General features: G+C 42.7%; 1 protein-coding gene across 4 annotated transcripts in view; it reads right to left on the bottom strand.

The window, feature by feature from the left end:
- Window positions 1-27995, bottom strand: part of COMMD1 (copper metabolism domain containing 1) — a 588972-nt gene that overhangs the window by 465376 nt on the left and 95601 nt on the right. Inside the window, exon 1 of one of the 4 annotated variants that reach the window (XM_069234205.1) lies at window positions 5583-5738. The exons of the other annotated variants lie outside the window; for them this stretch is intronic. Within the exon in view, the coding sequence (XP_069090306.1) occupies window positions 5583-5645 (63 nt within the window). The 5' untranslated portion in view covers window positions 5646-5738. Of the gene's footprint in view, window positions 1-5582; window positions 5739-27995 lie in introns of those variants that run through there. 4 annotated transcript variants of the gene reach the window in all.

Here is a 27995-nt window from a genome sequence, read left to right as displayed (position 1 = left end):
ATTCCTTACATGTTTCAGCTGGAATCCCACTGCCCATATGGGTCATTAGGGTTTCTTCAGGTCTACATATTACCTGCCTACAAATCCCTCACCCTACACGAGTCTCAAGAGTAAGGAGTCATAAGTCTCTCCTACCTGTTCTTCGCAGTTTCTTTAGAATCTGTCAGAACATGTAAAACAGTCTAATGTACTCATTTTTTAAATAGAATAAAATAAGTAATCCACACCCCTTTCTTTTGGTGTTCACAGGATTATGGTAATCTGAATTGCTAAAGTGGGCACCCTTCACCAAGTGCACGTGCGCATTCCTAGTTCTCGTCCTTTGAGGTCGTCCAGCACTCCACACATACCTACAGATCAGAACCTGCCTCTATGGCATAAAAGGATCGCCTCCAAGCCTGCCACTCCCCCCCCCCACTGTAGTCTGTCCATGTCCTATGTGGAGATTGCATTTAGGTATCCTTGTCACCATTTTAGCTCTAATTACCGGTCAGCATCTATGTTTCTAAGGTTAGTTGTGGATTATTTCTTTTGGAGTGTTGTGTGTAGACACGTGCATCGCGTCTCTGTTATTTTTTCCCTACAATGCTGAGTGTCATAATATATCCAGCATTAGTGTGGCTTTCCTTTCACGCTAAGAAACTTGGGCAATGTATTTATCCTGGTCTGTTACTCTATTTCATTAAGATCTTAATTCATACAACTGTTTGTCACTTAGCATCACCTGGAGTCATTTGGTTGTTAAGGGAGTCCCCTGAAAAAATTGTGAATAATAAAAATCCTCCCTTGGTTTTTATAAAGAAAGCTGCCTCTCCTTTATAGTATTGTGACTAAAATCAGATGTAGTATGGGGAGTAGTAATGGTTTCCATTATTCGTGTTAGCCTGGTTTTTACCACAGATAATGGCAAAATGTCAGTATAGTTTTATGTCCCCTTTACAATACGAACCATAAAAGCCTTAAATGTCCCAGTGCACACTCTTAGTAAGTGCACAAGTATATAATCATGTTTTCTGAACCATGATCGTCATATTAGGTTCCATTTTCACACTAGGTAATTATATATATATATATATATATATATATATATATATATATATATATATATATATACACATATATATAGTGTTGCTGTATTGCGGTAGGATTTGTCTTTATCTTGTCTAATACTTCCCAACACAGGTCGTTCTCAAAAACTCCTTTTTCTAAATAGTTCTAGTAAGTTTCGTGTTATTTTGTTTTTTGTTTATATCGGATGGCACTTTGGTGTTCATTGATCCTTATTTTCACCTTCCTTGTGGTCATGCCTACATAGCATAGATTAAATGGCTACGTGAAACTGTCTAAAACACTGACTGACTTACAATTCGTATGAGACTTCAAATTCCATGGAGTCCAACTCCTTTCTTTTCAAAGTTAATGGACACACATTACACACAACTACTACATGGCTAGTGCCCAGAAATTATGGCTAGATCCCACATTGCCCTTAAATCTATTACTGGTTTTCCCAATATTGTCTTTGGTCTAGTATGGACCACAGGGCCTCTAACTGATCTTCCTTTTCTAAAGGCAAACACTGGTAATCCATAACTCAAAGATGCTAAGGTGAGTATCTTCCAGTGTTACTAAATAATTTTCTCCGTGTTTGAAAATAGATTGTAGGTTTTTATACAGACCAGTCTATCCTGCTGTTTCTTTTCTTTGTGGTTTAATAATACTTCACAGGGAATATTCAAGGCTCGTTTTTTGCTTGTCTAATAAATCTCTTTGGGTGTTCCTGCTCCCTTAATTCCGTAGTTAATTCTTCTCCATGTTTTAGATAGTCATCTTTATCAGTAAAATATCTTCTTAAACATAGGAAGGGCACTAATGGTAAATTTTCTTTGACAGTTCTCAGTTGAAAGCTTTCAAACTGCAATAAATTATTGTGGTCTGTCAGTTTATAAAAGACCTTGCATGTTAGTTTGTCCTGCTTTGCAATTATTCTTAATCTAAGAAGACCTGCTCCTTCCCACTAAATGAAATAGTAAATATCAGGTAGTTATTGGTGTAGTTAATGCAATACTGAAGGATACTAGGAGGCTCTCATCCCCTTTCCAAATGATAAAGACATCATCAATAAATCATTTCCATTGTTTTATATGGTCTTGGTATGGATTGTCCTAACTAAAAATATATCTGTTCTCTAAATCACGTACATACAGACATGCTACAATGGGTGAAAATGTCCTTCCTACAGATGTTCCATGGGTTTAGAGAAAGGATTCATCCTCAAACAAAGTAATTTATTGTTAGTGCCATGTGTGCAGTCAAGAACAATTTTTTAAGGTGTAATGTACTCCCAAGTCTCATCCCCTCATGATGAATCTAACATTTGAAATTATTCCTCTTGCGAGAGGCTAGTGTATAAGGCCAGCACGTCCACTGTCACTAGCATTTCACTTTCTGGGTTGAATGATATACCTCTTAGGAGAATTAACATATATCCTTAGTATCAGAAAGTTATGTCGGCATCTTCCTGACTATAGGGTCAAGGAAAAAAGTGAAAGAAAAAAAAAATGATGAATTGTGACAATGGTTTTAAGACTGAACCAGTACCCGACACTCTGGGACGAACTGGTGTTGTTATTTTACCTATGTGCATCTTTTGGAGGATATGAAAGTATGGTATCTTTGGATGTTTTTGACATAGATATTCACTTTGTGTTGTGTGATCCAACCATTTTCTTTTGCTTCATTGATCATGTAGGTAATGTCCTTTAAAGCATCCGTCATGGGATCCTTGTGTGGTCTTTTGTCATTTGTTTTGTCATTTAGGAGCCTCAGGCACTCTTACCTGTAGATATTTGTAGGTAATATTATTGTGGACCCCCCCCTTATCTGCTGGCTTTATAATGACCGTGTCGCAATTGGCTAGCTCTGTTAATATTTATGTTCTATTTTGTGAGGTTTTGATACATTTTGCAATGCTGAGTTTTAAGATTGCTAATGTCTTTTTTCACAGCCTGTTTAAAGGCAAGTACCTCTGGAGACATAAATGATGTCAAGGATGTACATATGGATTTTACTCTTAGACCTGTGCTCTCCATTGGGATCTCCATTTCTTCATTTCATTTTGAAAAAGTATGTCTTCATCCTGCTCTTCCTGAAGAATTCCTAAAGTTCTACTCTCAGTTTGAATATATCTGGTTTTGTTCTAGGGACATATCCTAAACCCTTATCCAGTACCTCATTTGTGTTTCGGTTAGTATCTGCTTATTCAAATTAATGTGTCATAGTGTGATAAGTAGGGAGAGAGTGCAAAGCCCATCAATAATTTCTCATATTCTCCTTGTGTGTGAATGCAAATGGCGACTGTCCTCTCTTCATTAAGTATTAGCAGTCGAACCACTAGCAGGCTTCCTGAGATATATTGCTACTGAGATGTCAAATTTTGGGGAACTGTCAAGTTCTCTAACTTTATCCCAACATTGTATTCTCTAGGAATAAGTATAAAGAAATGTTCCTAAAAACACTGCTAAGCAGTGGGAGGTGAGCTATCCACTGCTCGTACTTACCTAAGTGCCTGGTAGCTCATAACACTAATGCCTACTCTGACTAAGTATATTAGCAAACTGCTTTCATGTTTGTCGCCTGACCAGCTTTCCATAGTGCTGGAACGGGTGGCCTATTGCTCTTGTGGTATATTTATACCTTTCAGGTAAAAACAGTGAAGATTGCACATGAGAGGACATATTCCATGGCACCTACGTTTCGGTCTTGGAATGTGAGGACATGGGTCCCAATCTTGGTATCGGCACTGAACTCAAAATCATGTGATTTAGGCAAATCACATAATCTTCCTTTACATAAAAACATGTTAATATGCGAAAGATAATGCAGTCACATATGTAAAATGTAACAGTATAATTCCAAATGTATGAAACACCCACATAAGTTACACAATCTTGTATTGACTTCCAATCCCCCAGTGCTGGAAAGTGTGGGGAATCCTGCTATTTCTATGCATGAACTGTAAGAATGTAATATTTATCTGAATGTATGAGTACTTTCACAAATATTAATTTAAATGGCACCTACTTTTTTATTTAATTATTTTATAGCACTACTCCTCCCAGTTTACTGTGTCAGCGCTTTCCATTACACAAAAAAGCACCGTAAATCAGACAAGGGTGAAACTCAATGTACATTAAATGTTACCTATGATAATGACGGCTATAAAGTGAAAGAATCATATAGCAGCCATACTTGTAGCTATTGCATGTTAAGAGGGAATAGTACGAAGGGAAACACTGTCCGGATATAAAAGTAATGAACAGACTGTGGCTGTTTGTACTGACTAAACTTTATTACATCCCAAAGGAACCCTTCTTTTCATTCTTGGAATAACAGATTCAGAACAAAATAAGGATCTAATCCCATGATTTACACTTGATGCTTATAAATAGATCGTTTAGCTATATCAGGAGGGCTGCAACTCATGAACTGGAAGCAAACAAAGTGAACTTAGTGTCAAAAGCAGTGGCCCACTTACGTCTCTAAATAAAAAGCAAATCTCTGATCCGTAAATTACACAATGTGCAGACTCATCAACCCCTATGCTACTTTATGAGTCAAAACTGGGACTGGACAAAACACAGAATTCTGCTAGAATAGTTTTAACCAATAGTGCTATCTTAACGCTATTATAGCCTCTTCATAGGTGCTGGGCACACAATTATCTCTGCAGCAAGCGAATTACCCCTGTAAGATATTTTAAAATGCAGCTCCTTTGTGACAAATTAAGTATTCTACAACAGATTTGCTGTCACATATGCCCTTGCTGCCAAGTTCTTTGCAGCAGATTTTTAAAAAAATTATAATTTGACTGTCAGAGTACTTTTCAAGCTCCGACCCCGTGACTCCACTCACTTTTCTCTGCCACACCTTGGCCCTCAATTTATGAATTCATAAGAGTATTTTCTTTTCCAATTCCAGCACTGTAATTTTCATAGTATTTTGCTGCACTCTGTTTTTCTCCAGGTAGGCTTGTACTACCCCCAATACACATTATTTTCAAAATATTATGCAGTCTTATTACTCTTGATCTGGCACTGATCCACGTTGCACCCCACTCCATCGTTACTTCCTGCGTACTAGCCCAGTCCACAGAGAAACTAGTACACAAATGAATTCTGGATCCTCCCCAGAAGCCAACGCGGATCAGGTCACCATCTACCACAAATGCAGAGTAGAAAAATGTCTCATCAACGCAGGTAACGGAAATAAGTGACAATTAAGCACACGTATTTTGTATGCTTTGCCCAACGTTGAAAGGCCCATGATATTATTGAAGAGACCTGCTGTACGCCCTAAACTGCTTTCATGCACAACAACCTATTCTCTGCGTTAGCAGCAGTCCCGTTAACATGCAGCAAGACCTGTGCTGTATGTGATATCACGTAAATATTTTAAAAAGCCATACCACACGTCAAGGTGGCACAGAAATGTGTTCTGGGATCTTTACAGGGTTTTAAAAACGAGCTACCATAAGTAAACACAAAATAAGAAATAATATTTCCGCCAAAATTAAAAAACACCTGTTTTAGCCAGCTGTGGGTGATGTCCTTAGGCGCGCGCCGGACGCGAGCAGTCGAAAGCATCTTGGCTCGAGACCAACAATGTTCTCTGTGCGCTCGTGCACCGGGCTTGACCTTATTTCTTGGAGCAGGTATGTGCGATCAGCCAGAGGATCCGGAGAGTGTTTCGGTTTCAAAATATTTTCCTAGATTAGACAATGCAGTTGCAAAGAAAAACAAGCAAATTTAAGAAACGGAAAGCATCCAATGTGGTTCTGAATAAAAAAATCTACAAAGAAAGGTGTTTTCCACAATCAACGCCTAACATCCTCGGTGACCTACTTCCTGTCTTTGTTGCATGATATTTCTGTACTCAGACTCGCAGCCACTTCCATCACGCATCAGCAAGCGCGCTTTCTATCCACAGAACAAATAATGCGTTACTTGTCTCAGCGGACAAGCTAGTTGCTTATTACTGGGCACAAGTGCTCTGGAAACCACCAGACCACCACTGACCACCCCCTATTACAATATTAACGATTGGAGCGAGCGGACGAAAACAACATCTAGAAAAACACAGGAAGGGCAGGAAAGGGGGAGAATGGTAAGGATGAGCAGGGTCAGAGCAAAACAAAACCGTACAGAAACAAGAACTGACAAAGCCAATAGGTCTGACTTGGCATGTTTATTTATTTTATTTATGTATTTATTTTGCAATTGTATGCCAAAAAAGGAACAAGAAAACACGTCAGGAACTTCCTATTTTTTCATTATCACCCCCAAAGTTTGGACTGATGCTGCTAGTTTTTCAACTCGGAGTACACTGAGGAATGCTAACCAGGCCTCAGGCTCTATGTTCTGACCCTCCAAAGTGTATGTTTAATTTGATGATATCCAATTGGAATAAGTTAAGTTAGATTAGTTATATCTCCCTAGTATATGGTGCTAGGTGTACATACAGCCTGTCAGTTAAAGAGTCCCTCAGGGGCTGCAGCACTTATTGTGCCACTTCGAGTGTGACTGAGTAAAACATGCCCCCCAGTCTGCTAATGCAGCTAGACAAGAGCAGTTTGCAACTGCTACTCAACTTTTCCATTTAAAAGTAATGGCAAGACCCAAACCACCTATTTATTGAGTCCTGAGACAGAGTGCTTTATATTAAAAAGTAGGGTATATGTTTTTATATGCCCTAACAGTAAAAACTATATATTGTAATTTTTACTTGGGAACGGCTACTATCCCCATTTGTGAGTGCAGGATTACACAGTGAAAACTCAGAATTAGACTACTTAAGTTGGTACTTCAAACTATCAAATGAATAGTTGCAATAAACCCAACTTGATAGCCTAATTAAATGGAATGTTACTTTAGAGTAAAAGGCAACTTTAGGAAGTTGCCACTCTCTTGCCCAAGTTTTCCAGTAGATATTTACATATTCTGGTCACAAGACAGCCTTTTGCTCTGGCTGGATGGGGTGGGAACAATTCCCAGGAAAGGAGACAATAGAGGCCACCTGTTAGAAGGTGTAGTATCTCTGCATGGCAGGAAGTCAAACAGGGTGTAAGCCAAAAGCTGACCTTCACAGGGCAAACAGTGGACACACACAAAAGGGGCTGATCTTTTTTTTGATAAACAGGTCAGCATCTGGGACAGAGAGGGGAAAACAGATGCCAAACCAATTTCCCCACAGGCCTATATCCTTCAGGTAGCCCACACCTCTAGTACGGGCTACCAAGCTCCTCTACACACCAAGAGAGGGGTCCTGCCATCTTGGAAATGGGCAGAAAGGTGCTTTCTGTGATGGCTAGATGCCATATATTAAATGAAATTAACAGCTGGTAGCTACCACATACCCCCAAGGGCAAATTGCGGGCATAAGAGTGGCACCCAGAGAACAGATCATGTCTGGACTGAAGAAAGCACTGAAGGAGGACTGTGCTGCTGTTCCCTGGACCTGACAAAGACTGGACAGCACATGCTGCTCCCAGGCAACTAAAGAGAGGACTGTGCTAGTGGTGCTCTGCTCAGGAAAAGTCAGCCCCAGGCCCCAAACAGCAGAGGTAAACTTCAGGAGTCATTTATGGAACTTCCTGGTACAGCTCCACGGCCACAAAAGTTAAAGATGAAGCCTTGGTTGAGTTGGTAGCCACAATCGTTTGATCGCCGCTGACCGCCTAAGCGCAGCTCAGGAGACCGAACCCTGGCACTCAAAAGTTGCATGGATCAGTGAGTCATCAAAGTGCAGATTGGTAGCACAAGACGGACGCTAGTCAGGGGCGGCTCTTTTGCAATGGCGAAGGTGCATCGCCCCCCCTCCTGGCTAAGCCAGGAGCTGAAAGATAAAACACTATTTAATTCGCGTTTTATCTTTCAGCTGCTGGCTCAGCCATCAGCAGGTGTAGGGAGGGGTGGGACTGGGCCAAGAACATAAGGGGGGAAAGAGGAGTGGAATCTGTGCACTAAGTGCAGTTTCAGGCTGGCAGAACACACATGCGCACTTAGGTTTCTGGGGTAGAGAAATTCCACAGACTCCCATATAGTGTCTGAGCGGCTGAACAAGCTGCTCAGACCAATCCTGGCACTGCTTTCATGCTAGGATTAGCATGAGAGCAGCACCAGTATTGCTGGGGAGGCTGTGCTGGTGTCCCAGTGAATGCTGGGACATGAGAAGAAGAGCAGAGGAGCAACGCGGAAGGTAGGAACATGTACATTTTTTTTAAAGTTTTTTTTTTAGAAACATTTTTATTTCTAACCCTGTCCCTCCCCTTGAGATTTGCGGCGGCCGCAGCTGAGGTTAGCCACAATTAAAAGGAACCACTGGCTTTTCCTGTGACCAGGGACCAGTGGTAAATGTTTTTTGTCTGGACTTTGATGGACATTGACATGTGAAACCACAGTCACCATCCTCAATGTTCGTGGACTGAGGGGTGCCCCAGGAAGACCCCTGTTGACTGGACCAGCATCCACAGCATCTTTAGCATCCTGTACCGTTGCATCAGTATTACTCCTTTGATGTCTATGGTGATTCACCCAGAGAGCTTAAAACTGGACTGGAGACTGCTTTAATTGCAAGGTAACTGTTCTGCTAAGACGTACTGTCCCTCGCTAGAGTTGGTGATGCAAAGTGGGCCAAAGTATCCATCCACAAACTTTCATATAAAGTTTTTCAAGTTTCCAAAGCAACCGCTAACCAAGGTAGTTGCCAATGCTTGTTTACAATTTAAGTGAAAAAATTTGATTTATTTAAAAATTAATATCACTGGAACCTTCTGGCAGATGTTGTTCATTTTGCTGTCGGAAAATTCATAAAATTAGACCTATTTTTAGAAATTGCTTTTTGATTTTCTTTGCGTTGTGTTTCATTATTATTCAGTTGTTTTGGTGCTTCTAAATGCTTTGCACTTGTTTCTTTTTTAAAGCCTGACTGCTCAAAGCCACAGCTACCCAGGGTTGAGGCAAGATTTTACAAAAGAGCCTGACTGGACCCAAAAAGGTTTGTGAGTTTATTGCATTGTGAGGTCAAAAAAAAAACCACACCATATCTTAAACCACATCTCTTCACAACAGTCTACTACATAAATGCTTGCAACAACATTTTTAAATATTAAACATTCACTGATGTGGCTGTTCTAATAGTGACTTAAAAAAGCCTTTCAGTTGTGCCATGCATTGCAGTTTTATTTTTGTAAAGGCAGAAAAGCAGGCCTCAAGCAGCAGGGCAGTTCTTTGAGGGCACAGGGCAGGCTTCAGGCAGCAGGGCAGTCCCCTTGTGGCAGCAGGGCAGTACTCTGAAGTACACAGAAGACTACAGGTAGTAGGACAGTCCTCAGAGTCCTTCCGCAGGCCCAGAAGCGAACTGCAGTGTATATCTCAGAGCCTTATTTTTATACCTGGTGCCCACTTTGAAGTGCAATAAACTTCTGTAGTTTCCCCCCACAGAAGTTTCTCGAAGTTCCTGTCTCCCTGCACTGGTCCCAGTCTGTTTGCAGTGTTACTAGCCTAGTGTGAAGTTCTTTGTGTGTGAGATTAGGTAGCAGATTAGAAGTGCACATGGGCTACGTCAGCTGTAAACCCTGAGGGGCATTGCTTTTAGATCAGATATCAGCAGTGGGCTTACTGGTTACTTTGCTGAAAACTGGGGGACAGGCTTCTACAAAAGCCCAGGAATAGGATGTGCTCAAGGTGGTCCTGCGTGGGGAGTGTCTCACAAAGTCATATGGTGTTAAAGGCCAACTTCAAGCGATCTCAGGGAATAAGAGCACAAATCAGCTTGCCTACAAAGGGACACTTCTGGTAGCCCATCCTCCAAAGTGGAAGCACAAGCAATGCGGTGCACTATAGTGGGGCATATGGGACATACTTGATAAGTTCACTCCGAAGGAATATAAACAGAGGTTACACCAGGAGGGCGATAAGCTGGGTAGGCTATTTGCTTAGCTTGTAAGACCCCTCACCCATAATCATGACAGTGTGGAGTCACCAAGGATACTTTGCTTACAATGGCAGCAATCAATGGTAAATTGCCCCACCATTTGTCTGTGCTTTGTAAGAGACAGAGTAGTCTGGTGGAAGTGGCAGTGACAAACTTCGAGTCACACTGTACTGCTGACCCTTAGCGGGGAGAAGGCAGCTGTCCTGGATGCAGACCTCACTAGAGAGGCATGATAGGAGGCCATTAAGGGTATCCCCTGATGCAAGTCACTGGCTATGTATAGCCTCCCTTCCAGGTTTCATGAGATCTATTTGGGTTTGCTGGTAGATCGGCTCTTGAATGTGTTCTAGGAGGCTTCACAGTTGGGTAATCTGCTGAAGTCTATGCAGGAGGCTCGTATAATCATGTCGCTAAGCCAGAGCAAGACCCAGTAATCATGGGCTCTTATCGCCTGTTGTCCATGATTAACATCAATGCTAAAGGGCTAGCGAAGGCACTAGCTAATCGCATAAAGAGAGTGATCCCAAGCCCGATCCATGATGATCAGTGCAGGTTTATTCCACAACATAGCACACTCATAAAAGTATGCAGGTTGACTCACATCATGCACTCTGTGTGGGGCTCGCCTCTGGAGGAAGCGTTGATAGCCTTGGACATAGAGAGAGCATTTGATACACTGGACTGGGACTTCCTAAGGAAGGTACTGAGACATATGGGATTTGGCCCTGTGTTTCTAAAATGGGTCTCCCTGCAGTATGAGGGCCCTTCGGCATAGGTCAAGTTGGATTGCTATATATCTGATGCCTGGCCTATAGAGCAGGGTACAAGGCAGGGATGCCTACTCTCCCCATTACTATTAGCCCTGGTGGTAGAACCCCTTGCATCCTGCTTGCAGGCTGCGTTTTGGAGATGGGCCATAAGGGTTGGAGCAATGGATCATTTGTTTTCTTTATCTGCTGATGACGGCCTTGTCTACCTACAAAAGCCAGAGCTTTCAGTGCTGCTCCTTCTGCAGGAGTTGCAGGGATTTGCTGAGGCATCTGGCCTCCTGGTGAATCAGGATAAATCATTTATATTCCCCCTAGAGGCGCTGGAGGAAAGATCTCGGGAAGTCTTGCTGCAGGTCGGACTGCAATGGGAGCTACAGGCATTTAGACATTTAGATATCCAAGTGGTGCATGCGGAACAGAAACAATTCTCCCTCAATATGGGCAGTGTGCTAACTGGACTGCGAACCTCAGTGGTGCTTTGGCAAACACTGTCGGTGTCAGAGGCAGGTAGAATCTCACTAGCAAAAATGGTGGTGATCCCGAGATTACTGTATATATTCCAGAACTCACCATATTTGATTCCTGGTAGCACCTTCAGAGAGCTTGATAGCCTCCTGGTAGTGTGGATTTAGGCAGGCAGGCACAGCAGGGTGGGCTTACAAATTAAGCTAGACCCTACACTGGGGGGAGGGGCTGGGGAGCTGTATTATTTGGCATTGCAACTGCAACAGAGGGCCAGATTGTGTGCAGATGGAGACAACTGGGAGAAACGTCTCTTAGCGGGGGCCCTGGAAGAGGGGCATCTGCTGTACATAATGATGGAGGGCTCACAGCACAATAAATCTTACCCAATCGTAGTCCAACAAGTCACTCAGGTGTGGGGGGGGGGGGGTACTATCAGGAGAGTGTTCCGAACTCGGCTGTTTTCCAAAAAGATCCAGATGCGTGGATATCTAAATTTTCCAGACTTCATTCATAAGTTATCCTTGGCCAAGTGGAGAGAGGGGGGTGTAAGTTGCTTGGCCACCTATACCTGGCAGATAACTGTCTTACCTTTCAAGAAGTACAGGAGTCGTTTAGGGTGGGTCTGGGACAGTTCTTACAATTTGCTGCCCTGACTAGGGTAGCGAGATGATTGTGGCCTGGTTTTCCTGCCACACCAAGAGAGGCCAACATGCTGAAGGTGACATTGGAGCATAGATTCTCCATGAGAATGTTGTCCCATATCTATCGGGCCTTAAAAGAGGACCGGCTACAGGCTGTCTACCATGCCCAGGAAGGCAGAAATACCAGAGCCCATCACAGTCGCAGAATGGAATAAGACTCATGTACTGGTTAAAGAAGCATCCAGTAATGACTGATTCAAATGAACTCATTTTTACATCCTACATCATGCGTACCTGGCCCGTACAAGACTTAGTAAACAGACCCCACCCGCACGAATGAGTGCCTGAGATGCAGAGGGGTGGGGGCGGGGCGGGATTCACCCACATAATATGGAGTTGTAGAGGTTTAAGCCAGTACTAGCAGAAGGTAATTTATTTATAAATCAGGCTTCCAATATTCACCTTGAAATCAAGACCAAGCACTGTCTGCTGGGCCTTAATCCAAGCCGCAAGGAAAGTAGGGTGCGTTTTTGCCAAGCTGGGGCTCCTGCAGGCTAAGCGAAGGGAAGCCATCCAGTGGCTGTCTCTTATTGGAGCTTGGCATGGGCTAGGGACCAAAGGAATGGTCATGGGCTGAACTGGGGAGACAAGTTGCATGGAGGAGCTGACTGGGAGGGGGATATGCCGGCCACTGAGGCACTAGATGGTGGGGCTCAGCCCCCTTGATGGGGCTAGTGGGGCATCCATTATATTGTGGCTGTACCTGGGCTCCGGGGCACGACTGCCACAGGTATGCAGAGAGCCACCGGGCTTGTGATAGCACAGCACGGGGTTCTGCCCACAGCAGATGAGACACTATGTGACCCCACTGTAGATGCGACTGACAAGGGAAAACAGCTAAGGATTACAAGGCCCGATAGTGGGGATCAGCAGACCGCCCCCCTTCGGGATAAACAATATAACTTTTTATTGGAAATAATGGAACTACACTTTGTACCTTCAATTCACTTCCACAACTGCACGTTACATTGTACTGTGTTACAGACAGTGGCTATGTAATTTTTTATGTTTACTTGTGTTACATGATAAAACTTTAATACAAAGGATTAAAAAAAAAAAAAAAGACCACTTGATGAAGCCTGCCGATTAAAAGTCCCTCTATCTGAATTATGGATTAATCTTTAGGGACACACGCCTTAGGTTGACAAGACAGCTGAAGCTATATCATTGGCCAGACGTAAAAACAAATATACTTTAGAGGTAAATAAGAATATGTTATGTTGCGCCTACAAATCAAGGAGTTATTTTAAGCATGGTTACCTTAACTACCTGTTCCACATCCAGTTACTTTCTGAACGTGAGATGAGTTTTCAACTCACCAGACAACTGCATGTCTATATCCAGAATCAAACACTAAAGCTTTGAAGATTAGCTGCCCACTCCCTCGCCACAGAATTGATCATAAAGGCAACATCTATCAAGGTGCCTCTGGTTCTTACCAAAGCCACAAATGTTTAAGTAAACAGGAGCTATAGGGAGAGGCTAGGGCACAGAGATTTGGCTAAGGAATAATCTCAGTGATGTGGATTATTGCTATTTAATCAAGCCTTTGCGTACTCATCGTAATCAGTCTCCAATACTGTTTTAGATCTCAGGGTATATAGGTCAATGCATACACAAGAACGAAATCAGTATCACACTATGCTAGAAGCTACAGGGACCACAAGTAACCTATTTTAATAAACAGGGTGAAGTCACTCCTGAACTACAGAAAATAACAAACTGGAACAGAAGCCAGACAACTTTGGGCCTTCAACTACTACCTGGCTTGGCAGTTGAGGCAGGACTGTACCTACTGGAGCAGACCACAGCTGATTTGCATAGGGCAGGTCTCTTTCTAGAACAGCATACTGGGAAAAAATACAATGGACTGAAATGAGGCCTAATTATTTACTAGTAACTCTGATTAATGCAAGCACTGCAGCTATCACCTTGTTGTTTTCCACTGTGCCTGAAGGGCTCGGTTCCAGCTGGTCAGGTAGGGAATCACATTGCAATGAATGCCACGACAGTAGAGCTTATCCCCTAATCACAGAAAATGAGAAGGCAGAGAAATCGGGGGTCCCTAACCTTTTTTGTAGTAAATGCTACATATGTTGATGTAAATCATCCAGAGCTACAAAAAACTTTAGAATTTTTAATACTGACCACACCAGACAAGTTTAGATGTTTGTTTTAAATATAAACTTTACAGTTTTTGTAGGCTGGGCTACACATAGGAGAGCTACTTATGGGTAGCTCGAGAACTATTAGTAGCTCACAAGCTACTCGTTAGAAACCACTGATCTACAGACTAACAGGGAATGTTACTTCTAAATTTGGAAACAATCCCATCCACAGTCAAAACCCATCCCATTTAGAAATATGTATAAATAACACAGGATGGGTGATAACGGACCCCAAAACACCCAAGGAGAGATCCTTCTTGGAAGAAACCCTAAAAACAAAGCCCCTGCAAAAAGAAAGCTCCATAAATATATTGAGTGCAGGGGAACGGAATTCAACTGGAAGCAAGGTGAGAGAAAAGGTGCAAATAGGAGAGGTGCAAACCATTTATTAAATGCCCAAGCATCCCACAGGTTCCTTAACGCTATTTCTCATCCCACTACCTGAAGCATGGGGGACAGTCAAACCATTAACAAACTCCTATTAAAGAAAGAAGGGTGCAAGGTACAGATCTCAGCCTGACAGTGGACCACCATGAGGTCAAGCGCCAGTAAGGTGCTTGACTAGATGAAGCCAAGCTGCAGAAACGAAGGAGTAAGAGAGGCAGAAGTGTATTGTGTCAGCTGATACACTAGGGCTTTCTGAAATCTCTTTCACAATTCAGTACAGACCACAGGGGTAAGATAAACATTCCAACTCTATGTTGTCCCTCAAATCTATATCAATAGTATACAGGAGAATAGGTCACTGCATACATTCTTTTGAAAAACTAATGCAGCAAAAGACTTTAAATGAGTGCCCACAGCCTGTACAAAAGTGCTTTGGTGACAGTGAAGAAAATATCTGCTGCACCTGGAAAGAAGATCCAAAATCACCAGTGATCAAATGGGATACTACAGTTTCCTCCCAGATGTAATCAACAAAACTGACTGTTGGAGTTGTACCCTGTACCCCTTAAAGATAGGGTCAGGGGCTGAAACCAGCACTGTAAGAGCTTATTAATCTCCATCAAATCAGGAATCAGACCCTTATGTTTCTGCAAGCTGGCATACTAGAGGTGGAGGACATGGCATGCTGCTAGACCCACTGCAACCTGGCCCAAGGAACTAAAAATGAAGACGCTTGTAAGGAAGAAGGGAAAGCTCAAAAGGATCCAAGAACCAAAATTGTCACCGTTAAGTAAAACAGAAAGACAAAAACCTTATCACCTGCAATGTCCTTCCGAGTTCAAAGACAGTCACCTGATGGGGTTGGACACATCAAGTTGATGTTTCTCAACTTAGTGGTCATTGCAACTGACAAAATGCATGCAAGCAGCATCACAGAGTGGTCTTCAATACAGATCAGCTCCTGGGAGGGTGGCATAAAATTCCTCCATGTTCAAGAGGAAACTGTGAGCAGTGAGCATCATAAAAGCCTTGCGATTGTCCACTTCTGTCTGAAACCTGTCTGACACCTGAAAACAGAGTGAACCAACGTCTCACCAAGAATATTCTCATCAAAGGGGCTAAAACTTTCTTGGACTCATCTGACGCTAAAGGACAACAATGGGGACTGGCAAGGTGCATCCGGCAGCAAGAAGCAAAGCACCTCTGAAGGTAACTCCACACTGGAATTCAGGAATATTCTTCTTGGAAATTGAAGGAAAAATCACCCTTGCTAAAAATATGGCAAATATTCTCCAATGAGTGTCCACCTTGAAATGGGCAGAAACTTTAAGTCTCATTTAGATCTCTACCTAGGCACAACTCACCAGGGCATTCCTGCAACACAAATCTATTCAGCACAGCTCCAATCATCTCACAGTCCAGAGAAACCTAAAGACAGCCCTCTTCAGTAGAAGATTTTTAAAAGGCTACCCAAAACATTTTTTTCTCTTGGCAGCACAACTGGGCCAAGGAGTCTGCAGTATTGTAGAACATTCCAGCATGCAAACCCTAAAATTCTTACTTAAACTAAGGAGTATAAACAGAATACATATATGCAATAGCACCAGATTGAGTTCTGCGAGGTTCTTTTAACTTGGCTTTCAACTTTGTGTTCATATATATTCCATGCACATGCTGAAGAGAGCCCCTTTGTGGATCATTATGAATCGCTGGTCGGCAATGTTCATGCGTGGAAGGAATTCTGTTAGGTTACGTTCAGTAGAATGTACTAGTGTAGCCTTGAGTAAAGGCAGAGGTCAGGACAAACACACCTAAGGTTTGTTTGAAGACACAAAAGATGATCAGTTGCCCTGACTAGAAGAACAAAGTCATGGTGAAGCAGAATGATAAGAAACAGGAGAAACACTTTGATAGGGAGCTTCAGCGGTGCTGCGTGATAGCCCTATATAACATTTTGGTATGTTGATGATGCTCCATGTTTGAAGGGATGGTGCCTACAATGAACTTAGCTCTCCGAGCCACGTTATGGAATCTTGAGAGAGACATGTGTTAAACGCTATTTGTAGAGTGTTGTGGTGCACAGGTTCAAATAACAAGAAAGATGTGGCATGCTTTACAGGGCATATGACCTTTATTATGAACTGAGATAAAATATTCCCAGAGAAGACAACACCGCTGTGGGATGGATGTTATTTCATAAACAAAAATCCTGTTAACTTGAAGTTCACGGTGTCATGTGCAGATGGAGTTTAGCTTTTAAGCCAAACTATGTTTCACAGCAGATGTTTTGCCAGCATGCAGTGCCTGAGAGTCAGGTTTTCCTAGCTCCCCTGGCCTGCTTGAAGCAGGGTATGGTATTGATAATGAGTTGTACTGTAAGTCCATTTACACAATATTTGACATCAGGCACCTGCTGTATAATGTGATTACAAACACTGATTGGGAAAGTGTAGCCAGAGCCTCAAATGTTCACCGAGATCCATAGTGAATGATTTTGCAAAATCCATTTATTGGGCTCATCTGAAACATAGCCAGCTATTTAGATATTTAGGGCTGTGGGTTGTGGCCCTTACTCTGAGATTCTACATGACTTCGCTCATGACATTGTGAGCCCAACTCCTGCTCTACCCTGTGTAACCACAGAACGTTGGCTTAGATGTCTCACAGAGTAAGGGCAGTTTGGCTACCTCTTGTCCTATTCATTTGACCTTTTATTACTCAAACAACATTTACAAATGTGTTTCATTTACATCATAACAATGTTCTGCTAATAAAAGCTTGTTTAAAACCTTTGTTGGTGGCTTACCTTTCGAAAGAGTCTCAAATATTTCACTTTATCAAAATTAAGAACTCTGCTGAGCTGGTGTGAGGCATCAGTTGCAATACAATACACAGAGGCTCGCTGCCTTGCAAAGTGACACAAGCATGCAAGGCAAAATCAACCCTGTATCACCCCTTCCCTATTTCCACCACATAGTGACAATTTGGGGCAGAGGGACAAGAGGTGGGGCTATGACTACTAGAGGCAACCTGTTACCACCCACTGTGGCACATTTGGAAGGAAATCTAGTGAGATGTGGTAATTTTAGAAAGCCCAAGTGAGTTCATCAGAAAGGAAGCTGGGGATGGGACACTGACACCACTAAATGGGGTAGCCCTTTCTTCCCTGCTGTGCAATAGCTTAACTCTTGGTACACCTTAAGGATTAGAATGGCTAGGGCTTTCAACACGATAACTAGATGGGAATAGAGAAGGCTGTCAGCAACTGATAGAAGTGTAAATAGATGATATATTAGAATAGTAACCGAGAGGGATGCACTGACCTGTTGTGGCTTACAACTGTGAAAAATTACCCAGAAGAAGAAAATTGTCTGTGACACCATACAATCGTACGGGATAGACCTTAGGGTTAAGGAAATGGCCATAATGGCAAACCCCAGGACGCTTCAAAAGATTTCAAGTTAAACTAAGGAGAGAATATAAATTGATGAAGCAACAGCATAAGGACATGGATATCCTTAAGACGCTGGAAAAAAATGAACGTGGTTAAGGTCAACTAAATATTATGTCCCTGAATGGGGTAGATATTATATCATTATGATTGAGTCAACCTTCTTGTAGAGATGGAGCTTTAAGGCCATTTTAATCAAACATTGAAAACAGAAAAGTAGGTTTCTTCAGAATATATCCTTCATGACACAATCCCAAGCAGAGTGTTTGTACCAACCAATTGTGGAGATGGTGGAAGTAACTGAAACTTTCAAATCAAATAAGTTGCCAACAGTGGATAGATTTGATAATTTAGAGAAGTCTTTTGCAACCCAGAGGGTAGGCTCTACTATAATTTTCATCAATGGATGGAAAGTCTTCGACACCATGTAGGAAATGACCATCATTTACTTGGTGTACCACCAGAGGTTTGCCTTGACTGTTTTTGCTGGCTGTAGAACTCTGTCAACTTTACCCCTTCTAACCAATGGTAAAGTGTTTGTGTTCCCCCTTTAGGACATAATGCAATTGGTATACATCCGATTGGGATATTTAACTTACCTGCAAGTCCCCAGTATATGGTACAAAGGGTGAACAGGGCCATTAAGTTAAATATCACTAGTGGACTGCAGCACCCATTGCGCCATCCACTGCAGTGACAGTGCAAACATGACTGCAGGCCTACGCCTACCACTGCAGCCTGTCTGTTTCAGTTTTCAACTGCAAATTCGACCTGTCAAAATAACCCTTTTTGAGAGGTAAAAACCTTTCTTATATATTTATAAATCACCCCATTACGCGCCCCACCCCAATCCTCAGAGCCCACTTTTATTATGGCCAAGGAATTTTACCAACTTGAAAATGGCCAAAGTGGGTAGTTTTTGCCCGGGAAGTTTTACCCCATTGGTCAGGCATGGCGAGGAGACATCCTTACCTACTAGCTCGTGCCAGGCATACATGTAACTGGGGACGATCAGAAGAGGACTGATCCTGCTCAACTGTCTGAGACCTGAGAACAGGTTGTATACTGAGCCTTCTCTGCCTCCTGTACCCAGTACAAAGAAGTGGATTTGAAGGGTCATAAGGCTGACCTCCTGTTAAAGTTACAGGGAAATAAGTTACAAGAGGCCTTTTCCTGCACCTGACAAACTGACCAGTGGCAACTGGATCTGGAATGGACGTTGCTGTTGGCCTCTGTCTTCCATCTTGTGAGTCTCTATGTACCTCCCTTTAGAACTGTACTACTGTGGTTGGTTTTCAGGACAGATGAGGCTGGTGTATCCAAACCTGGCTCCATCATGGTCATCCTCAAATTCCGCCTAAAAATTGGCTTACTGTGACTGTTGACTATCATTGGCATTTTATGCTTCTTGGTGCTATTCCTACTTAAAATTAAAACAAAAACATTTCTCTGATTTTCCCTTATTGGATTTTAATAATTCTGTTTATTATATTGTATTCTAAGTTTCTAATTTGATTTGGGTTTTTTATTGTGCTGCATTTCAACTGTATTACTGTTTTGGTACTGCATAAATATTTTCCTCATCGCTCTAAGTTAAACCTCTCTGCTCTGTGATGTTCCTACCATGAGGGTTGAGGTCAGGTTAATTTAGTGACTGGGAGTTCACCCTGACATGGACTGTGATTATTCCTTGAGGTAGGTAAACACTCATTCCACTTAATAATCCAATTTCTTACAATCAGGAACACAGGGGGAAATAACTTGAAGAACAAAAATTGGAGACGTTACTGAAAGATAGTTTACAAATATAGGCTATCCCATTTAAAGCTGTCCTATGTCTGCTTGAAGAACTAGATAACTTCAGGCCAGTGACTGACTTGAAATGGAAATATAAAAATAGTACCAATCACAATTGGTTGCTAATAGAAGCTTCTCTAATTAAGAATCATCAAACAGGTCATTTTGCAAGACCCTGTGAATGGGCAGTTTGCAATTCAACCTATCAATACTATAGGTGGGCGGAATTTTTAATTACACTGGCAGAATTGTAAGAATTTATTAATTCCACCTTACTCTTTTAAAGTGGAATTACTAATAAGTTGTGCCACTCTGCTCAGCTGGTGGAATTAATCATTCAGCACTAGAAATAACCCCCCATTTGACAAGTATCATCATCATCATTCAAATGCATTAGACCAATTTCTTGACCTGGTGTTGAAGCTTCCATTTACATCTAAAGGATTTGCTCAGTGTAAGCTTTCTGTACAGCTCACTGGAGAGACAGTATACATGTAGGCATGCACAATGAGTCATTCCAGTGTATCGTTTATTATAATTCACGTGACCACGTATCGACTTCCATGCATGTACGTTAAAACTAGTTATGTGACAAATAGGCAGCTACTTGTTAGTTGTGTTGATGTGGAGTACTAGTTCTTCCTCCTCCTCCAAACTCACAAAGGGAATGGCACCAAAGCTTCATTTTTGGGAAAGGCACTGTGTCAGTGTCACTCTCTTATATTTGAAGCGAGAGCCGCACAAAGTGGGCCATAGAAGAGAAGTTGTTTTGTAAAGAGTTGCCCCAATGGATAGAGTATCTCAATGATTGCAAGCAGCTGTCTGAAGGCCAAGTTAAGAAGACACTCTGCAAGAAGGTACGAGGAAGTGGTGTGTTGGGGACAGGGAGGAACTGCACTCTGCCTTATCGAGGGCCTGATGGACATTAGAGCTTTAACTACAAGTCTCTCTTCCTGAAGCCGGCAGTCCCCCCCCCCCCCTAGCTGTGAAAGAAGCACTTCCATTACTGGGCCACTAATGGGTGAAATGCAATTAACAATGTCGGGGTTAATTTTCATTAAGGCTGCCAATCCGTGAGACGTTTCCTGTGCCTCATTCCACATGTAATTTAGGGGTGGGCTGAACTCTGCGGAATTTCAGTTAGGGATGGGTGAAACTCCGCAGAATCTCACAGAGATTTTATGTAACTCTGCAGAATTTTGCGGAGTAAATCTTTGCGAGTTCCGCCAACCCCTTATTAATACATAAGTTGCATCACCAAATGGCTATTTGCAACCTTACTATTATTTACATCTGGCACTGTTTCCTAATACAGAAAGGAATACTGAATGGGGCTTCACAGGTCAGAGGAACCACAATTCACATTTGGTGGCATTGCTCTAAAATAAAAATTATCTGGAAAGAAGCACTGAATGCAATCAAAGAGTTAGAAATACAAATTTGGCCAAGATGGTGCATCCTGACCACATTCTCATATGGCAACTTAGTAAACCTGTGAAATTAGCGACACAACTAATGTAGAAAGGAATCAATCCATGTACCATACTAAGGCAGCAGCAGAAAGAATGGACACGTTGCTCAGTGGAACAGAACAGTTACTCAGTAAAGGGAGAAATGGGAACCTGAACATATGTATACATGGCAGCCAATGCATTACCAAGTAACAAAGCCAGAGGTGGGAATGTCATACCCTATTAAGACTGCAGATGTTGAGTTGTTTCATTAAATCTATGATGGCAGTTCTGGCTACTGAGGGTGATTAACATAATAGGTGGGTCTCCTGGTATGATAGGGAATTCAGGTAACTGTGAGATGACATAGTGTGACTCTGTCAATCGAAAACATAATGTAGATACATGTTGGTGATGCAGGATGAGAGGGAAAGCAGGCAATAAAGGAATATGTATTTTTTATGTATTTATATTTATTCTTTGAATTCCATTCAAGGTCTGTGTATGACCATGTCTGAAACAAAGATCATTAAAAGGAATGACACTCTAGATTATTCAAATTCGGATCCAGCTTCAGGGTTACTTATTTTGTATTTGTTTAAAGTTTTAGTATAATTTAGGGTAAAAGTCACTGTTAAATTATATAACCATTAAAATGAATTGCATTTCTTTCCATTTATGGTCAGATTAAGTCAGTGGTGTGGGACGAGTGCCACAGACACTCATTCAATATAGGAAAACGGGCTTCTCTAGTTCCAGTTTGGTAATAAAAAGCAGTTATAATAGAGAAACAGTGGTCCCCTGAACCTCTAGACCCTGGTGCTACTGCACCAATGACGCCAGTCTAGTTGTTGGGGGCCAAATAAACAGTCATTACAATGCACCTTTGGAAGGTCATCGTAATGGTATGGGGACATAAGAGTGTCAAGGTAAAGTACAGAAAAGTAATGGCGGTAAGGCTAAAGAGTGCTTATCTTAACACATGAAGAAAATAAATATATTACAAGATTGAAATTTAAAGGTAATTTAGCAAACATACAGTCACGTTCAGCATCAGAACAATGAATAAGGACAAATTATTTTAATTCAGTCCAACGTAATAACCTATAGAGGCTGCAATGCCATCATCATTAGGAGCTTGTCACCGTAGGAAGTGACAACATGACATACATTGAGATAGAGCTGGTGTAACTTGTTAGTGATATGGGGTAAGAAACAGGCACACAAAGTACACCCTCAGCGGCACAGGGGCGGCCCGGTGCAGTGTGTGAAGTAGGTGTCGGGTTTTAGGTACAAATCAATGGAGAGACCCGGGGGTCACTCTGGCGATGCAGGCAGGGCACAGGGGAGACTTCTCGGGCCAGACACTGACTGGGCAAGGATGAGGGCCACCTACTGGTCACTCCTGCACCAGTAGTTGGTTTCTCTTCGGCCTGGGGACTGTGGGTGCAGTGTTTTTTCCAGGTGTCAGGTTCCTTTCTTACCAGGCAGTCGCGGTCAGGGGGAGCCTCAGGATTCTCTCTGCAGGCGTCACTGTGAGGGTGCAGGGGGGTCATTTCAGGAGGTCATCTCAGGGTGTCCACGTCGTGTGAGTCACCTGGGGATCCTCTCTGCAGTGTTGGTTCTTCTGGACACAGACCGGGAGCATCGGGTGCAGAGTGTTGGAGACTCACGCTTCTGGAGTCAGGCTGGAGTCTCTTTAAAGATGGTTTCTTTGTTGCTGTTTGGACAGAGCCGCTGTCCACAGGAGTTTCTTGGTCCTTTCGGTGCAGGGCAGTCCTCTGAATCCCTAGGGGTCGCTGGTCCCGCTGGATGCATCACTGTGCAGGTTCTTTGAGTCTGGAGACAGGCCGGTAGGGCTGGGGCCAAGTCAGTTGTCATCTCCATTGTCTCTGCTGGACTTTCAGGTCATCAGGAATCTGGTATTCTGGGTTCAGGGTCGTCCCTAAATACTCAATTTAGGGGTGGTTTTAGGTCTGGGGGGCAGTCGCCAATGGCTACAGTCCTGGAGGGTGGCTACACCCTCTTTGTGCCTCCTCCCTGTGGGAGGGGGGAATATCTCTAATCTTATTGGGGGGAATCCTCCAAAGCAGGATTGAGGATTTCCTAAGGCAGGGGTCACCTCAGGTCAGGACACCTTAGGGGCTGTCCTGGCTGGAGGGTAACTCCTCCTTGTTTTTCTCATTATCTCCTCCAGACTTGCTGCCAAACGTCGGGGCTGTGCCCAGGGGGCGGGCATCTCTACTAGCTGGAGTGCCCTGGGGCGCTGTAACACCAGGCTTGAGCCTTAGAGGCTCACCACCAGGTGTTACAGTTCCTGCAAGGGGCGGTGTGAAGCACCTCATCCCAGTACAGGCTTTGTTCCTGTGACAAAGGCACTCACCCCATATTGCCAGAAACCTGTCTGGATGTGGCAGGCTGGCAGAAACTGGTCAGCCTAGCACTAGTAGTTGGACTGGTATGCAGGGGGCATCTCTAAGATGCCTCTGTGTCCATTTCTCAATAAATCCCACACTGGCATCAGTGTGGATTTATTGTGCTGAGACGTTTGATACCAAGCTTCCAAGTATATGTGGTGTAGCCTTTATGGAACTGTGGAGTTCGTGTTTGACAAACTTCCAGACCGACCACATTCTCTTTATGGCTACCCTGCACTTACAATGTCTAAGAATTGGCTTGGACACTGTAGGGGCATAGTGCTCATGCAACTATGCCCTCACCTGTGTTATAGTGCACCCTGCCTTAGGGCTGTAAGGCCTGCTAGAGGGGTGACTTACCTATGCCACAGGCAGTGGGTTGTGGGCATGGCACTCTCAGGGGAGTGCCATGTCGACTTAGTCTTTTTTTCTCCACCAGCACACACAAGCTGTGAGGCAGTGTGCATGTGCTGAGTGAGGGGTACAGAGGGTAGCATAACACATGCTGCATCCCTCAGAGACCTTCCCTGGCCACAGGGCCCTTGGTACCAGGGGTACCATTTACAAGGAACTTATCTGTGTGCCAGGGCTGTGCCAATTGTTTAGGGAAAGAAAACTGGTGCTGGAGCCTGGTTAGCAGGGTCCCAGCACACCTTTAATCATAACTAGCATCAACAAAAGGCAAAATGTTAGGGGGTAACCATGCCAACAGAGGCATGTTCCTATAGTCCATGATTGGTAAGCTATCCCAAGTATTTTTTTTTAATATATTATGATACTTGTAGTCCTGATTCTATAAGTATAAAAACAGAACTTCAAATATCACAACGCACACCATTTAATTTTTAAGATTTCCAGGTTACCTGTGCCCTTTCCAGCAGCCATTTGCAATGTTTGCGCTCTCTTCCTGGAACCAGCCCTCAGTATTATATGAACATGTCTTGCAAGCACTTTACATTTTTTCAAGATATAATTTTTATTTACAACTTTCCCTTTAAAAAAAACATATGTTACAGAATGTTGCAGGTTGAGGTAGGAGTTAAAAGAACAAATCTGGTGGTCTTCCTGTTTAATTTGAGTAGGCAGCCACGGAAGCTGTTACTGCCCCAGCATCACTCACATCAGTGAAGCAGCAAAGGATGAATAAGGCTTGGGCAGAGTTTTGTGTTTTCTTCAAATACTCCATATACTCTAATGGAACCAACTAGGGTACAATTGAGATAGTCTACATTAGCATTAGAAGAATTCGCCCCTTTTCTCCTGAGAGTCCTCACACACATTTTGTTTTAACAGAATACATTCGTATTCACAAATATAAGTGAATGTGCATGAAGACGCCATCCAGTGGTTACCGCCATCAGTATGCCTTCACTCCCCAGCACCACTGATTCCAGTCTAGGAGTGCCTAGCACGAGTTAGGCACTCCTAGACTTCACTTATAATGAATGTGGTTTGGACCAAGAAGAAGGAGAACAAGAAGTCACAGCGAGGCCAACTGGCACAAAGAGATTCCTGGGCACACCACCCAGCAGCATTTTGGTTTGCTGGAAGCATTATCAGGATTCACAGTCAACATCTCCGTTCGTCAAAGAATACATCTAAGGCCTTATCAAGAGCAAAAGTCCACTTCCTGAGTTATTACAAAGACAGTGCTTTTGAAGGCACGTTAGTGAGATTAAGGCTGTTAACAGTTCTCATTTTCACTTATTTTCTATAATTTCTTAGGATGTCATGTGTGCTAATATCCCCACAGTCAATTTTTGCGATACGATATTGGGTGTCACGTTATGTCCTATGATGCGATTAAACATACAACGTTCATATGATGTCATGTTCTGCTATGTCATCATTATGCTAATTTTCATTTTTTTAAACCTGAAAAATCCTTTTTCTTTTTGGTCGCAGGATGAAGGCAGGCATACATACTGTTTTTTTTTTTTTTATTAAACTTTCGGAACAGATTGTTTCCTTTAATGGACAATACAGAGGAGATGCTCTGAGGCCCTCCTGCATGCACCTTGATTATGGCTGAACAACGTACTTGAAGGACGTCAGACATGTGTTTTATGTAAATGTTCATAGGAGTTGTTCCCTTGAGCATATCCTGGTTTGATGTTGAGGATTAGGTCTGCTTTTATTCTAAAACTGTCTTACAAAAATGAGTTCTGCTGACAACAAATCACGCTGTCTGTTCTTAGTATACTGAGGTAATCAGCCCTGGCCGAATAGTATAAACAGCATTGCAAAAGGAAAGAACATTTTACCCATATTCGGTCATGGTAAAGTCAGTGAAGCCATCATTACTCCTACAAAATATACTGGATGAAGTCTGAAAGTATAACCACCAGAAAAAAAATATCCTACAACCACAAAGGGAAAACTTTCATATTTTTAAACAAAAAGTTGCAGGGTACGCAACCGAAAATTCAGGTAAAAAATAACCAAGTTCCTGAAATCTGCTATTGTATGACTGAGTGGCCCATATTGGCGGGCAATTGGTTAACATTAAACAAGTCATTTTGTTGGTATGTCTGAGCAACAGTATAAACTGTAGTATTTTCAACAGCCAACACACTACTTAATCTCTAGCAATGTCTTCCCATTGTAGGGCCAAAAACGTAATCCTAAAAGCACCTACAATCAAGTAATGTGTGTAAACGCTATCCCGTGAATCCAAGCTCCCAGTGTTTAATGTTCCTACCAAGGCAGGAACAGATGATGAGCATTCATAACTAGAAGCTTCCTTTGGACAGACAGTCACTACACAACCAGAACACGGCACGGTCTTGCTAAGCTGAACCAGCTGGCAGGCATCATCTAACCTCAAGACTACTGTGGATCATGCTGGCAATCTACACTCACTTTCCAGCCGGACAGCCCTAATGTGCCTCCCCAGGACCTGCGCGGCCCATACAGAATACCTCTAAGCCCAACCCCACGTCCAGCCTTCTTCCCAGCCCATAACAGTCCGACAGAATTCCTGCTTTCCTCTGTCGACATGTCATGCACTGCTGCTATTTAACGCAAGACTGCTACCCAAATGTCCACTGTCCTGCCCGGTGTCCTCATCACTGTACCCACTAGCACGCACTTTTCTTCACCGATCATGTGCCTCCACACAAATCACTTCCCCACTCACATTATCAGAAGCAGGAATTCAAACATAGGGCCTGATTCAGAGTTTGGTGGACGGCTTACTCCGTCACAAATGCCACAAATATCCCGTCCGCCGTATTACAATATCCATAGGATACAATGGATTTGTAAAAAGGCAGACAGATATCCGTCACATTTGTGATGGAGCAACCACATCCACCAAACTCTAAATTAGGCCCATAATTGCCATCACCTCGAAGGTGTTAACCAAAACAATCACGTATGCATCAAACTTCACAACTCATCTGCAACAAGACTTCAAGTGTCCTGCATGCATAAAAGCCAGATCAGCCAATGCAGATTCAACAAAATATTTAGTCTAATAACACATAATTAACTATACACAATCTACAGTACTGAATCCTGGCTAAATGACCGTTCATCTTCTGTCCTTGACCTCCTTATACCCAAAAACTACAAACTCATCAGGGCCAGAGACTAACGCAAAAATGTAGCAAGACTGCAATTATTCAAAATAACTCGCTCAGTTCCAAAGTCAGCCCCACCCCATTACACAACCCTTTTAAATGCCACTAGGCATCTACCTTACACTCACAAAATGTCAACTACAAACAAGATTCCACCCACACATGCACACCCACACGCTCTCTCCCAACAACGTTTTCATTGTGGAACTTCAACATTCAACAAAGCAGCTCTAAGTACCCAGGCAAAAAGCAAAATACTGGACTTGATCTTTGATGATTTTAATAGTTAAATACCTGGCTCCAGAAGCAACCAAAAGTGTAATCGCTCTACAATTATTTACACAGCTATAGCAAATCACACCATCAGAATGCAAAACATCATTGCATGAAAAGCCATGAAAAGCCATGTACAAGCATGGAAGAAATTCACTCTATCCACCACCTAAGACTGTATCACTCTTATTCTCGAACAGCTAGGCCCCAAAAAAGACGTAGACACAACAGCTAAAGATTGTGTAAATAAGTTCACAGTGATTCTGGAACAGATAGCTCCATCGCAACTCAAAAAAGTCAGGCAAACGCAAAGCGAATTCTCTGATTCAATTGTCCAATCCAGAATGACAATCAGAAAGACTAAGAACAAAACGGAGATTGATGGTTCCTACCCTACTTCTTTCCAAGTTGCTCCTCCCACTCTGTGTTCATCCTTCCCTGCAAGGAAAGAACACTGTTAAACTGCGACCAAACAACTAAATACAACCATTACCCTAAGAGGGTGAACTCTGGGTTCAATGTTGGGTTCTGACAAAAA

This window comes from Pleurodeles waltl, chromosome 5, assembly GCF_031143425.1.
Source record: "Pleurodeles waltl isolate 20211129_DDA chromosome 5, aPleWal1.hap1.20221129, whole genome shotgun sequence".
In the NCBI taxonomy this organism is placed as follows: domain Eukaryota; kingdom Metazoa; phylum Chordata; class Amphibia; order Caudata; family Salamandridae; genus Pleurodeles; species Pleurodeles waltl.
The sequence above is the reverse complement of the archived record's forward strand: the minus strand, read 5'-3'. Positions and strand labels throughout refer to the sequence as shown.